Source organism: Macrosteles quadrilineatus, unplaced genomic scaffold, assembly GCF_028750875.1.
Source record: "Macrosteles quadrilineatus isolate MER2022 unplaced genomic scaffold, UCM_ALF_1.0 Scaffold_8__2_contigs__length_117827958, whole genome shotgun sequence".
In the NCBI taxonomy this organism is placed as follows: domain Eukaryota; kingdom Metazoa; phylum Arthropoda; class Insecta; order Hemiptera; family Cicadellidae; genus Macrosteles; species Macrosteles quadrilineatus.
In genome coordinates, this window is record NW_026542601.1 from 116613156 (window position 1) to 116629568 (window position 16413).

General features: G+C 34.8%; 1 protein-coding gene across 2 annotated transcripts in view; it reads left to right on the forward strand.

Moving 5' to 3' along the window:
* LOC128999839 (protein enabled-like) overlaps positions 1-16413 on the forward strand; it is a 73337-nt gene that overhangs the window by 24616 nt on the left and 32308 nt on the right. Inside the window, exon 1 of one of the 2 annotated variants that reach the window (XM_054426544.1) lies at positions 10332-10445. The exons of the other annotated variant lie outside the window; for it this stretch is intronic. Within the exon in view, the coding sequence (XP_054282519.1) occupies positions 10393-10445 (53 nt within the window). The 5' untranslated portion in view covers positions 10332-10392. Of the gene's footprint in view, positions 1-10331; positions 10446-16413 lie in introns of those variants that run through there. 2 annotated transcript variants of the gene reach the window in all.

Here is a 16413-nt window from a genome sequence, read left to right on the forward strand (position 1 = left end):
TTGATATATGGCGAGATTTGAACCCGGGACCTCCTGCACCGAAGTCCCGCACACTAACCACTAGGCCAGCTCGTTGCCCGTTAGTACGGATAATGGTGCTGTAACTTATAACACTTGAACTTTATGAAAATCTGTAACAGCTGAATTATGAGAATATTCAAAAAATTGTGGTTTGGACCTTAATCCATCTCTTTGTTCTCATACGCAATATTTAATTCGTGTGTTTGGTTCGGTCTTAATGAGATATCAACATGAGACTTTTCAATCTTATTAACTCTTTACAAAATAATTATTTTAGATTCCAGTCGTTGGTATTTTGCGGGTTTTTTTAAATTTGGACACCACGAAATCGGTCTGAAGTCGCAGAATTTCCTTTTTTTGTTGTTGTTTAGATTTGCCAACTTGCGTGAGTATGGTCTTTAGTAAGGATTATGCTAAGCGTGGTGTAAGGTGCAATTATTATGTCTGGTGCAGTTTTGAGTTCCAAATCTTTGCTGAGAAGTTTTTTTAGAAGACCACCAAGCGTCGGCGACACTCCTGTTCTATTATCCTGTCGGCGCGTTGATGATTTGTTGATTGGCCTAGTTACAACGTTTATGGTGATGTATCTGGAGACCTTCAGTGTTCTGCTTCTATAAAACCCTAGACTTTAGTTTTAATGTATATTCATTAAAGATAATCGGTCATTAGCTGTTAAATTCTGTGGCTGTATGTGAATTAGTAATTGGTAATGCTAAGTTCGCAAAAGTTTGCCTTGTAGTGAACTGCTACTAGATGAGTTCCCTTGCTTTTGCCCCTTTAAAATATTGTGAAATTAAGGCTTCCTCCCTGTCTAAGATTTGCAATTTTTTCCCATAACACACTCTTCAACATTTTCTTATGGCTTTTAGATCATTCAAACTGTTTTTTTTTTTTCTAGTTACTTCGTCTTTCGGTTCCTATGCGTGATCGTTCACCATGTTCGCAAATGTTTTAGAATCGATTGGGAACGAATTCAAACCCTGTCTAGAAAAGGGAGTTTGTAATATTACAGACACAGAAACATTACAGCAGTCGACATTTAACATTGGTCAATGGTTACATCGTTGAACAAGGCGAGGCAAGGTAACGTTTTGTATATTAACTTTACGATAATATATTTGTGGGTTTGTCAAATACCCTCCATATGTGTTTAGATATATGGGTTTGTAATATTGTGTACTTGCCAACTACTTCCGATCACTCATTGGTAAATGAATCATCAGTATGAAGACGCTGCTTGAAATGATAAGGCGTGATAATACGAGCACACCTATCTCTTAGTCAGTTTCGCTTCAATGACAAACTAAGAACGGTGAACACACTCGGTATTATTGGTCGATAAAAATTTATCTTAGTTAGGTTTAGTAATTTGTGTATTAGCCCGCATTATGTGTTCGTACGATGGATTTTATCATCTGATTGAGTGAGTAGGCAAAATTTCTTAGTTTTAATAATACTTGTACATGTTTTTGAATCACCCACGTATTTGAATTTTAGTATTAAGTAGACCACCCACGACGTACAGAATTTTAAACATTTAAATTGTTATATTCACCTGCGATTTATATTGTATAGCTTAAAAGCGATTTAAAGGAAATTTGTCAATTAATAAAATCTAAACATATGCATAAGCTTGAATCAAAGTGATTACCTTTAGACATAATGTGTGTCATAATTCAAGTTCCTTCACTGCAAAGACAAAAAGAGACGTAAATTAAAACCACACGAGACATAATTGCGGTTTGGTTTTAATAACTTGCTTCTAGAAGCCATTACGGTTCTCTCTGTCTTTGTCCTGAAACTGTCCTTCTTTGTAGCTACGATTGTTTTACGTTTTGTTAATACACTGCACATTCATGTCATAGTTTCCTTGCACAGACTATTTTTAACTCGTCGATTTTGTTATTTTAAATGTTAAAAACTCAAAGACGACTGAACACTACACATTGTACTACATTGTTTGCAACCAAGTCGCGAGGTGTGAATGAAGTTACATACGAACTCAAAGGTAAGCGGATATTAAGAACACGTCAGACTTTAGCTTTTAATGGGTTTTAAAATTTTACTTGCAGTATCTTGAATAAATTCTATTGAGGACTTAAATGAAACAAGCCTCGAGTTTGTAAAATTACAGCACACAATTTGGAAGTATTAAGAGAAATGGAGGCAATTTGTTGAATTGATTGTACATTTTGAACACCTTTGTTAATTAATATTATCTGTATTCACCAGCATTAGACAGGTTTTCAAACTTATCTCCGACTATTTCCATTCAAAGAGAGTTTAGCTGAGGTTATTCTATTGCATTCAACTCGAAATGAATCCGTTTGGTGATTGACCTAATGGCTTCTATAAACGCCGAACATCCTTTTGATAGAAATGTAATGGTTTTGTAGTGGAAATGTAGTGGTTTTGAATCAAACCTAATTTTATAATTTTGTCTAACAGTAAATACATGATAAACTATAAGGATAACTACAGTACTTAACGATTGCCTTGGTGAAGGGACGTTTCGTTGAATCTGTACACCAACAAATTAATTGTAAACAAGTTATAGTTAGCTCATTTCTTCGTAGGTTGTAGTTAGCTTATATTTTGTAGTTTCTCACTGTGTATCTGTTCGACTCTGGTGATAAAAAAAAATGCTTGACCGCAGTCGGTTAACAATTTTACTGAAAAGTAGATCTTCAACCCCGACCAAAACATAAGCTCCTTTCAAGTCCTTGAAATTCTTTCGGGTTACGCCCCATTGGCGTCCAAAGATTTGAGGTGATGGTTTTAGTATCTCTTGACATTTCATATTGATATTTATCTATGACTATGAAAGAAACCCCACAATGTATACTCAATCTATTTACATTTACTCTGTTAACATTAATACTATACTAGTGGTCGTCCAGTGGCCGAAAACTCGACCAAAATATACATCCCATCTCTATGGACCAGCTGTCGCAATTTTTTTATTAAAAACATGTGTGAGCCAGTTACCGAATGCTTGTCTTAAATTCAATTTTCCACTGTTTTTTCTAAATATTTATTTTTTGTTGCTGAGAAATATTATGGGTCATAACAGTTACTATAGCTGTAAGTAACTTATAAGTCATTCCATAAGTTTGACTTGGTTAAAAAAACATCGTGTATTCGACAGAAATTAGTCATTTAGTTCAGCGCAATCTGTTAGTGGCTCGCATCAACTACGACGAATTTAATAAACAAAACTGGTGACAACTTTAACATGGGGATGGAGTGTAAATGTTCAGGCTTCTCTAAAACATGTGATTGTAATTTCTTCAATTTTTTTCTATTTCGTTGTTACTTCGTCACCAGCATACCAACCCATAAAGCCCATGTTCATTTTTTTAAATTTCAAAACCAATTTTTTATGCTTATATTTGAGCCTATTTTAATTTTTAAAGGGATTCTGTTCTTCTACTGGAAAATGTCTTTTTTTTAACGGTATGCGTAGATTTTCCCTGCGATGCACACGAGCTGAGAAAAAAGGTTTTAAAGAAACATGTTTGCCTATTAATATATAGATACAGTTTACCACTGCTCACGGTTGATTTTCTCAGCTAATAGTGGTACACTTGACTTTTGTTTCTAAAAGGGGATGTAACGATTTTAAAGTACTGTAGATCTAAAGAACCAAGTTTTAGTTCTACCTTATGTCTTTGCGAAGCACGAATAAAGCAAATGTTTTTGAGCAATGAGTTTTTCAATATTTTCTTAAGATTAAAAAGTAATGCTTTTCGAAAAAAATAAATATTTTATGAGTTGCACTTCGGAGCAAGTTTTTACATAGGATAAAAGGGGTCGATCGCGTGTTTTCAAGTGCCTCCCGCCGCAATGGTTTATCACAGTGTCACTGAACTGTTGTCTAATGTTTGAACTCAATTCAACGAGTTGTTTTGGCGCCAGTTACATATAAGACAAATAGACAACCATTATTCGCGGCAAAGCCACACTTGTTGTTAAACATTGTACCACAGGGCGATATTTTCGCATCGCTACACCAAGTAAGTCTTTGTTATAATGTTACAATATTTGTTGATTAATAACATTTGGTGTATTTCACTTGCATTGGTTATTCAAATCTTAAAATGATACAAAAAAGTTGTATGTACTACACTATATTACAAGATTATTTAGTTTTAATCGACTACTAGCCTACTTCAGTTTTGAATGAAAGAGTGGACATGTTTAATGATAAGTAATCGGCCCAATCAATGGATAATGAATATTGAAAACTTTGAATGCACCTGTCCGTATAGGAGTCAACTGTTTGACAATATTTTGTAGATAACATACATGACGGATCACATCGCACGGACAGTTTTCAATTATTGTTATTGTTATTGTTTTCAATATATTATACTTTTAACATATTTATTTCCTACCCTTTGATGGCTACTCTCTCCTTTAAACTTATGAAACGAATAACTTTTTTGAACTACGTATAAAGTAAGACATTGTACATAAGTGACATTTTGATTATCTTAAAAGAGTATTCCTTTATTTTATGGGTCCTTACTGAATTTTATATAAATATAATTTTAAAACTCTTTTCTTTAGAGAAACCCTTTTCCATCCAAAGGTTAATCTAAGACTTTCTCTGGACATCAGGAGTTATGTCTGATAAAACAATGGGGACTGATGTTAAAATTTACTCCAGAACTTAAACGTCATTTTCCTAGTATGTAACTTAAACGCCTTAATGCGTTGAATCATAATGTTAGAGCTTATAATATTTTGTAATTAGTCATAGCCTAGTCCTAGTACTTATAACAGGACATTGTGAAGGTAAATAATGAAATTTGCCCAAAAGAAATCTTCTAAAACGCAAGTCATGATTTTGAGGTTATAATTAAATCGAGTTTTAATTCAAACGGAGCATTGTTCTCGCCTTAAAATAACTTATGTTTTCCACGTTATGGATATAAAATCAATGATAAATACAAATAAATCTGCTACTGTGTTGTTAATTTAAAATGTAAGTTTATTGTACAAGTGCAACGCACTAGTGAATCACTGTATGAGTATCAATGCTCGTCGTTCAATAAGTCAAGTGGAGTGCTCTTCTTTTTTAACCATTCCAACATTTTGCTCGGTCGACCCTCCTACCAAAGCTCCCATCCCTCTACCCCTCCATACCCTCCCCATCCTGCCGACAGAGGTTTCATTCACCTCTTCTGCATTTGAAAATTGTCTTGTCGTGCAACTTCAACCATTAAATCGATCATTTGATTGCCGTAAACCAAAATGATTTTCCAAATCCAGTTGTTTCACATCGATGGAAGAATTAAATGTTATTTGTGAATTAAGAAATAACGTGTCCAAAGTTCGCAGATCTACAGGGGTTTTTCGACGTTTTTTTTATGTTTAACTAGATGATCCATGCTGCTCCGCAGCGTTGAAATAAATATCACATCCCAGAAATAATCAAATTTATGATTTTTGATTGAGTAACACAGTATCTTGAACCTAACTGATTACACGGTCAATGGCTAAAATTAAAGCCTATGATTTACTGATTATTTGAGTCTAAAACATATTATAAGAACACATAAACGATACCAACAACAATAGCTATTGATTTTTAATCATAGAAAACCCGTATAAAAATGTCAATGTTGGTTGTTCATCTTGCGTTTGATTTAAACTCGTCCGATTTGAATAACGAATAGCTTAAACGAATGCCGATATTTCACTGAATGTTCTTAGTCCGTGTAGGATTATTAAGGAACGCGGCAGCGTTCCGCCCCCCCAAGTCCCCCAGCGGTACACAGCTGCTGCAGTGTATATATACATGACGTGACAAAGTGGCTTTTTTACTCGTCTATAGCTCTGAAGAAACAAAAGCTATTAAAATAATTGTTCATCCACTGGATAGGGGCAATCATTCTTGGCAAAATAAAAAAAAGAATTTAAAAAAAGGTTGTGTTTGAGCCAAGAAAAACTAGTTTGAAAATTCACAAATTTTCCGTGTTCTCCTTCTTCTCCTTAAATGTTGACGGACCTACAGCCCAAACCACTGGCTCAATTTTAATGTTTTTTATGTTGTTTGAAAGCCCTTAGCGTGTAGATGTGCCTTTTGAGGGTCACAAGTCGGTGCGTTGACCCATAAACCCTTGGCAAGCCCTCAAAGTACGATTTTGGCCCATTTAAATAACATGGGATTAAAATCAAAACAAAAGAAGGATCAGCTGCGATTAAATCTCAATTAATTTAAAATGTTAGAGAAATTCATAGGATCAGCTGAAAAATTATTTTAAAACTTTTATAAAGTATTTTTTCAGGTATACCGAATGATTTGAGCTACTTACTATATAAAATTACTTAGAGCAGTGATATTCCCCGATACTTTCCATTGAAAAATGCAGTGTACCGATGGTACACTGGTACAGCAGCTCGTCATTTTTAACAGTTTAATACTACTTATCAAAACATATGAAACCTAGGAACTTGAAACTTAGTACTAGTACTAAGGTTAGTTTTAACATTGTTTCTTCATAATATTGCCAAAATTTATTTAACTAAATAAGGTTAGTTTTATGTTTTGATACACTAAAACAAATAAAACAAATAAATCGGGAAAATCCGTCTACGTATGTTAAACAAGCAAAAAAGTGAATGTAAAAAGTGATATGTAAATTTAGGATAAAAATGAGTTTTTCAATATTTGTTTTGCCTTATGCTATTTCTAACAAACCTAATCTGTTTGATTACATTTTTACTTCTCTAATAAGGGCTCAATTTACACTAGTCTTTAGATATACGGGTTTAATTATCGGAACACTTATGTAACACCAATGCATTTTATGTGTAGTTGTGCCCTGGTCTATATATAAGAGAAAAGAGGATTTTTATTTTAACTGTTAATTTTCTACAAAAATAAATACAATCTAACAAAAAACCACTAAGTGGTAACACTTCCCCCGCCAAGTCAGCAACCCAAAAAAGACAATAAATCACCACTTTTCCGCCAAGTAAAACAATGTAATGTATGTAAGTTTGGCCACTTGGCGGCAGACTTTTGCTTGATCACTTTAAAAAATACCATAAAATTAGTTTCATTGAGCAAGTATCTCTCCCAATAGTACATTGCTAGATGAGAGCTTATTTTACAAAATTTGACCTTATTTGTGTCACATTTCATAAAATCATAATAGTGATGGTTTTATATTTACTGATTACCTCGAAATTATTATACTTAGTTGGACTAATTAATTAGAGAAGTTTATTTGTGAAATTATCCACCAACGTAACTTAAATGAAAAAAAAACCAAGCAAAAGTCTGCCGCCAAGTTGCCAAACTTACATACATTACATTGTTTTACTTGGCGGAAAAGTGGTGATTTATTGTCTTTTTTGGGTTGCTGACTTGGCGGGGGAAGTGTTACCACTTAGTGGTTTTTTGTTAGATATAATTATCACTGGTGAAATACATCTTAAACTAGGGTTGCTTTCAGAGGTGAAAGCCAGTTGAGCGGAACAAACTTGATTTGATATACGTATAAGTAACTAAATGTAAAAAAGTCAATAGATGTACTAATGCTGGTTTTATTGATTAAAATTATAATAATTCAGATTTGGTTTTACTACATCTTGTTATTCAGATACCTCTTCCAAAAGTGCATTATGGTAGTTTTGACCAGGAAAATACTACAGTACTGTAGTTGGAATCTGGTATTAACATCCAAAAAGGGCATTAAAGTATAAAAAAGAGAAAGGAAATTTAACATTCAAATTCAACTCTGTAACCTACAACAAAAACATTGGACTGCATTTTTCACCCTTACAATCGGTTAGAGTAGGCTATATTAAAGTATAAAAACAACAGTAACTATTAAAAAAACTAGTATTAAAGTATTACAACAGGAGGGGAAATTTGACATTTAAATTCAACTGTGCAACATAAACATTGGTCTTCATTTCAACCCCTGCAATCGGTTAAACTCAGCTTTCTTTGCTACCTTCCCCACATTCCTAGATTAGATCAGTGTTCAATCTGCGATTCATTAATAAGTGTAATAGCTGACTGCACCGTCGATGTAATTCAACATAATATAACCTGTGATGTATTATCGGATTAAATATCGATTTCGATTCGGTTCGATATATCGCTTATTAAATCCTGATTTCTAACATTGGCTGTTTCTAATCAGCTGGCAACACAAATAGGTTCCAAAGAAAGTAGTCACTGTTCCGTATCCCTCCGCTCCTTGTTTATGATCCGCGCATTGAGAAAGTAGTTCCGTATATTTTCTCGATTTTCAGTGAATTCCGCGCCTTAAAAAAATGTTTTAACGGCATTTTCTTGTTTATTGAAATCATAGGAATGGTTTAAAAACGTTTAAAATAAAAGTCTAGAAAGTTCAGAAATACCTTATGATTCTCTTGTTTACATTTTTCTTGTAAACAAAAAACCGTCATATGGCTACTTTTGTCCCATAAGCCTAATGTTAAAATTTGGAAATTTTAAGTTCGTTTTAAATTGCATTGGCATTATCTAATTGAGATTTGTTTGTTTAAAAACCATCTCACTATTAGTCTAAGTAATTTTGTTAAGTTTGGCTGAAATGTGTTCAGCCGTTATTGAGTGATGTTTCTCTATTTGTTGCATTGAAGTTGATCCCAAAGAGCTACGCTCGCTTCGCTCGCTCCGCTCAATTAAAGTAAGAATTCGAAAAATAAATCTAATTTATGGTTTTTGGTCGAGTAGTAGATAAATATATGCCGATGCTTGATTGATGTGCAATTTATGCGTGCATACCTTTAAATTTGAGACCTCAATCATTAAAACCAGTCGGGTAGAAGAGCCAAACAATCTCGGAAAAGAAAACCCAAATCTTTTAATAGCCTATATAAGATGTTTCACTTTCCCTTCTATACTCTCTGTTGTATTTTGGTTTGCAGAGATATTATTTCATCACTGTTCACGATCAGAACTTTCGTAGATTATTTACTTGTAAAAGGTTATAAATTACCAACTGTATGGTTTTTGTATCCTTCCGAATCGTTGGTTTATTGATTCTGCTACGTAATTCAAACCAACTCCCAATATATTTCGCGCGTTTGCAGAAATGCACATTCGTCATTTTTATTTCCATGTATTAAAGCCACATTTTTCTTGTTAATTGGTCTTTTATCTATTGTTAATTTCAAGTAGTTGTCGTTGTAAAAAGTAATCTCCTATTTTTTAGTGCTGTTGTCAAATATTATTTTTCTAGAATAAACTACACAGGTGTGAAAAAGTATGCTCGTTAAACTAATTAATCAAATTGTCAAATTCTGCCTCCTTCTTTCTGACATGAAAACATAGATAGTTATATAAGCAGTTGATTAATTATTTTGTTAAATTCATCGGGAGCTGTAAAAACACAAGGTAGCAATGTCATCAAGATCAACAACTCAATTATTGTACTGTTTTGAAACATAAAGATGGCAACAATCGTCTTCATCAACCTATTTAATCGTATCCACAACTTAACCTTACACAATATTACCATAGTGTCTGTAGAACTGTTTTAGCGGTTTCTCCAGATATCTGTGACTCAAGGTTCCGTAAAACAGCATACTAAAAGGTCTTGGAATATATAATAATATAATAAGCCTAAACTTCAGCTGGCTCTATGAGGTTTGAGTTTAGTTAGTTATTACCAATAGACTATCAATGTGAGGACTGCCAATGTTATCCGCCTGTACTTGGGTGGCAGATACCTCCACACGTCGCTCATCTACCATTCTATTGTATCTCTGTTAGACCTTGTTGAAGCTGTCTAGTAGAATGGCATGCGCCTGTAGATCATAAGCCCCCAAACAATTTTACTTGAAAATTTAAAACTGCCCTGAACTTAATGCAAGCCGACACAACTGAAAGAAATATGCTTTTCTGAAACCACCATTGCAAACTGTTTGCCAGCCGATAAAGAACTGTCGCATAATTTCATCTGGGTTTCTATCATTTTGTAACGAAAACAGTGTCTTAAACCCCTTTTTAGGTGTCAGCTTGTATAAAATGTGTAAATAGAACGTGGAGATCTTCTGCAAAATACCGGCATATTTTCCATTGTGAATTCAAGCACAATAACATTGAAAAGTCAAGCTCAAAGGCATTCCTGAAGATGCCGCGGACTCGGTTGACGGCGTATAGAAACTCAGTAATGAACATTTCCCGGTATTGTAAATTGATTTTTGTCAGCGCCGACCCTTAGCAATGCTGCTGATAAGGCGATGTTGGCCTCAGCCTTTTAGATATCGGGCCGAGGTCAAGTGTGCAATTCATTGGTCATTGTCGTCGCAATAGTGAAGCTGTGTGTATTGTGCTGAAATGGATTTCAAGATTTTGTGACGTTTTGGGAGATTTCCGTGATGAAACGTGTGTTTTGTTCGTGCTGCGCCAAAAACGAAATGTCTTCGAAGAGGTTAGTTTTGGATTTGGTAGTTTTAGAGAGATTTTTCTTGTATTTAGAATATCCGCTGTGATATTAGTGGAACGTTTCTTTAGCGATTTCCGTCCCTTTTATACATATCGATTATCAAGTTTTACCGAATGTTTAAAGGAATTAATAGTTTTTTATATTTTATACTGTAGTACAACCTACAGCTATTATATTGTATTAGTGCTATTTGCTCATAGATCTTGGAAGATCCGTTGTGTAATTATCATTAACCAGAAGCTTTAACCCGCGAACCTAGAATTTAAAATTCACATGAATTTCCTGCATTAACAGCAAGTGTAGTACTGCCATTGGTAATAAGGTTTTACATGTTAAATATGGTAATTTAAAAGATATTATTAAATTGAATTTTAATTTTTTTGTCTGAGGAATAGTTTTGAGAAAACAATGAAGTTAGATTGGTATTTAATATAAAGCATGCGAATATCATATCTATAAAGTGTTTATTATTTTTTTATTTGACTGTATTTAATATTTAGTTTATGCTTGTTATACTTAAAAGTTTCCTTAAACATCAACGTTTACAAATTAAATTTAATGACTTTTAAAGAGGTTGATCCAAGAGAATGGACCAAATTTGTTAAAAATTTTTTGCTCAACTGTGTGACGAACCAAAAGGCAATCCAGACGTCATTCCTTATCCATATCAACTAGAATATTTGTTTACTTTTTTGGCAAACAAAAGGTATAATAAAAAATTAGCAGAAGGTTTGCAGAAATATTATTTTCATTCGTCATTTTGCTTAGCCTATGTATTAGAAATTGCATCATGTTGTAAGGCATGTTTCCACACTGAATCGGTTTAGAGTACGATTGATTATCTTGTGAGTGGAAAGCAAGATACGATTTCAGGGGTTCGAGTAGTGCGAAGGGGTCGAAGTGTGAAGATTAATTTATAACCCAGCTACGTGTTACGGTACTTTTATGCTGTAGGGAATTTCCTTCATGTTTGGCAATGCCGTTTAAGCCATTGGTGGTTTCAAAATTTGGCTTTTCACCTTTCTAAATTATACAGAAGACTATGGATGCCAATGATATCAACTGGAAATATTTAGTTGCCTAACTTATGTAGGTACTTATACTTACTGCAATGGGGTTGTTTGATATAAATTATATCATTTGTGTATACGTTACTTCATAGGTGTTGAGGTTTGTAAGTATTCGTCTTAAGTTTTTCCGTTTTTTATGAATAAAGAAAGTAGTTTTCTATCTCGGAAGTAGATTTTATGTGTAGCAATATTGAGTCTATACAAAGGCGAGTGTCTAGGCAATGCGTCAAAGGTCATGGTATCACATAACAGCTTGTGGCGCGTGTCCGGTTACTACTGTATACATGTACCACTTAACACCTAGGTACCATACCTCGCACAATGAGCAGACGTTAAGATTGTTTCAGCACAATAATCGGGCGTTAGGATTGTTCTAGCACAATGGCCCGAAGGCGTTAGGTTTGTTCTAGCATATTGGTCGGGCGTTAGGATTGTTCTAGCATACTGGTTGGGCGTTAGGATTGTTCTAGCATATTGGTCGGGCGTTAGGATTGTACTAGCACAATGGTCTGAGGTTTAGATTGTTCTAGCACACAATGGTCAATGGTCGGGCGTTAGGATTGTTCTAGCACACAATGGTTGGACTTTAGGATTGTTCTAGCATACAATGGTCAATGGCCGGGCGTTAGGATTGTTCTAGCACACAATGGTCAATGGTCGGGCGTTAGGATTGTACTAGCACAATGGTCTGAGGTTTAGATTGTTCTAGCATATTGGTCGGGCGTTAGGATTGTACTAGCACCATGGTCGGAGGTTTAGATTGTTCTAGCACAATGGTCGGAGATTTAGATTGTTCTAGCATATTGGTCGGGCGTTAGGATTGTTCTGGCACACAATGGTTGGACGTTAGGATTTTACTAGCACAATGGTCGGAGATTTAGATTGTTCTAGCATATTGGTCGAGCGTTAGGATTGTTCTAGCACACAATGGTTGGACATTAAGATTGTTCTAGCGTTAGGATTGTTCTAGCATACAATGGTTGGACATTAGGTAGTTCTAGCACACAATGGTCAATGGTCGGGTGTTAGGATTGTTCTGGCACAATGGCCCGAAGACGTTAGGATTGTTCAAGTGCAGTGGTCGAGTGTTAAGATTGTTTTAGTACAATAGCCCGACGTACTCTAGAAACTAGCAGCCGGACGTCAAGATTGTTTAGACACAAGTAATTGACAGACCTTAAGATTGTTCAAGTTCAAGCATATTATAGTCGATGGTGGGCATATCTAGCTGTGTTTTCCATTATTTGCGTCGGACAAGTGGTTCAAGCGAACTATTAGATCGTGTTTCAATTCATTTTTAGTCAATTGCTGACCATAAGTGGACTAAGTGTTGGGTCACTAATGACTCAACCCCGTGAGTCAGCAGAATACACCGCATCGATTTTGCAAGACACGGCAAGATTCAACTGTCGTGACATCGAAATGTGACACCGAGTTTACTGTTAGTTGTTATGTAACCTATTAATTCTGGGAAAGACAAAAACAATATTGACACATGACCTATTAAATAATACAGTATTGGGTGTTACTTTGACATTTGGAATGGTCTCTTTCATAAGTTGTTAGTCGACTTCTGTACTTGGTTTAGGCTACGCGTGCTTTACAAAGGGGTAGGGACAATAAGATCGAAGATGAGGCAACCATTGATTATAGACACGTAACCCAATACCGTCGCTTTGTTGATTAAATTCTCTTTGCGTTACAGTAATTCAGTTGTACGGCAGAATTGAATTAGTAACTTTGTTGGAAACAAAGTAAACGTACAATTTTATTGTGGTAATAATTTTTGTTGCTCTACTGAAGATAAAATATTTGCTTTAAAATCTCCACCTCGGATAGTTAACGTCCCCAGACTATAAGTATCCGAGAGTATTTAAGGAACATAAATAGGCTTACCTATATGTGTTGTCTGTGGTAATTATAAAATTTTGTCTAAAATTTTACCGAGTTAGTTCACATTGTTCATGCGTTTATTTAGAAGAAACCGATACGCAGATGGAAACAATCTATATTTTGTAATATTAAATAGATTAACTGCATGTCTTTCAAGGATCGATCTACTGTACAGTAAAAAGATTTTCCTCGCTTAAGGCTGCCGGTTTGATCCAAAGAAAATTGTTTGAATCTGGACCCCCAGCTACCCTTGATCAATGGGGTTTATCAAATTTTCGAATTTCAACTGATGATCATTGTTTTGTCAACATTTTCGAGTTCGAGTTTTGGGTGGACATATCTGTGTTGGGTCTCCTGGACCCACAAAAGTAGTTAGAATGCGTGTGTGTTGATGTGTACAGACTACATGTAGCATGTAGTCTGATTTTGAAGAAATTTGATATGTGGGTACAAGTACATGGTATCTCCAGACTTATTATTTCATTTTCTTTTCATTGTATTTGGAATTTCCCCATAACCCATAAAATAAGTAAAAAATATGTTTTCCCCAAAAATGCCCGAACAATTTTGAAAACAATTGTATGTTATGGTCCTTTCAACTATGAAAAAATATCTGTTCGAAAGGTATTGCAAATTTTGTTATTTTACCCATAAATTATTATAGTTACTGCCACCGCTTGCCGATGAATAGGGTTGTTGACAAGCTAATAAGTATATGTCAGATAGCCATTATCTTTGCACTCACATATTTGGACTACAAATGTAACCTAACTATTGGTGAGTTTCCCCTACAATCAGCAGGGATTCAAGCCCCCAACACTTCGACTTGTACTGTAGAATGTAAGTGTGTACGAGGTTTACGTTTACGACTGTGGGTGGTAGGGCGTATGTAAGGGTGGGTTTGTGGTAGTTCTCACCGCCTCCGTCGCGGCGCCAGTGTACAGTCACCACGTCGTCCATTGAATCATCGAGTTAACCATGTGTCAGTTCCCAGTTCGTAGTTATGTGCCTTGCGCCGATACCGTCGAAAGATCTTTATTCGGAGTAAAATTCTCTTACACCATACTTAGATCTGTATAAACACGTAGGAATATTGTGTACTACTGCGGCGTTAGGTTTAATGATTTTATGACGTCAGGTTTCAGTTACTGTAGAAATCATTTGGTAGCAATGCACGCTTTAATAGAGATTTAGTTAAAATTCCAGGAATAGACTAGTCCTTAGCCTATTAGCATGATCATATTTCCAAGGCGCTTGTCATTCGCACACATATGGCGTTGGACGTTGGTCTTTAATTTATTAAATGCCTCCAGTAAACCACGAGTCAAATTTTTAGCAAATAATAACGTACCAAAGATTTACAATGTACAGTTTGACGTTTCGGAACAAATAATACAAATACTAAAATTACTTTAGCATAGATGCAAATTACTGTTTTGATTTCACTGACAGATTGTTTCTTTGACATCATGACTTTACATCATTATTGATTTCACTGCCAATAAATCATCCGTGTTTGGTTTTCTCGTGTCCTTGTTATTTCTAAAATTTGGCAATAAAACCATTTTAATTACACCTTAATATTCCTTTGTGTCAATGTTTTCTGCGAATACGTAATATTATCAGTCTGTATTTTAAGTCTTGTTAAAAATTGACTCATTGAGACTTGCAAAATTGACTTTAATCGAACATGACTTGAATATCCGATTTTTTAAGCCTATAAAAGTGAGAATAGTTTAAATGTGCAGATCTATGCAGTTATTTTTTACAACTTCGTAGATATTTTGGGGTCGGAATTCGTTCTTATTATTTTTTTCGTATGACCCATTTTTTTTGCTTCTGTCTCCGTGTAGTTAAATATCCAATTTAATTAAATTGGGTAGTTAAATGATTTCTTTCGTTACGAATGTCGATAACCAGGCCTTTACCACAATTTTTGACCATAACCATATTAAACTCTGTATCATATAACATTTTTACGTGTTCGATTTATATTGACAAGTTTATACGTGATTTAGGCTGATGTCACAAAATTGATGATAACTATTTATGTTTCAAAACATCCCTCGAGATCAATTTATATCACTGCCTATTATGCAAACCAACCTATTTTTCTAGAAATAAAGACTCGTCTTTTTAACACAGTTACTGTCTAACCGACTATGTACCGTATGCTTCAATCTATACTAATGTGTACACACCTACTACATGGCTCTCACGGATATTAGAGCAGAAACGGTATGGATCATAAACATAAACAAATTACGTCACTGTCCTGAATCTTGTACAAATAACATTAAAATAAGGTTCGGACTTTTTTAGAATTATATTTAAATAATTGTACAAATATGTTTAATTTACCAGTGACATCCTTTACGTTTATAATTCATACAGTTTATGTTCTAATATCCTTGATTGCGCTATTCTTTTATTCCCACCATCCCTGCTAGTTTCTTTGCGGTTTGGAACGAAAAAGACTGTATAGCATACCTCATAATCCCTGAGCACATATTGTCAAGTTTTTTTTTCTTTTTTCCTCAGTACCTAATTGAGCTTTAAGGTTAGGAGAATTGATCCCTTGACCGTCCGAAACCGAATTAAGAATAACTTCTGCACGCCTGGCTAAAAGTTTTCAATATCATGAATAGCCGTTTTTTACCCTTAGTGTGAAATAGTAACAATACTTGCTTTCCCTACATTTTAAAACCTTTATGTTCACTTTTCGTCAATAATGCATCATATGCATGTTTAAAAATTGTAAACATATCGTGATACATTTGTTAAAATATGTTAAACGTTTAAATCGGAGTGAACGCTGTTGACAAAACGCGTCATACTGATACGCCCTTATCGTATTTACTTGTTTATTTACCCCAGTGCGTTGTGTGATGGTTGGCCACACTCGGTGTAGTGTCAGTGTTCCATATGTTACAATGACGTTCACGCAGCTCGGAGGGAAGTGAGATAAGAGTGATAAGGGACGCCACTTC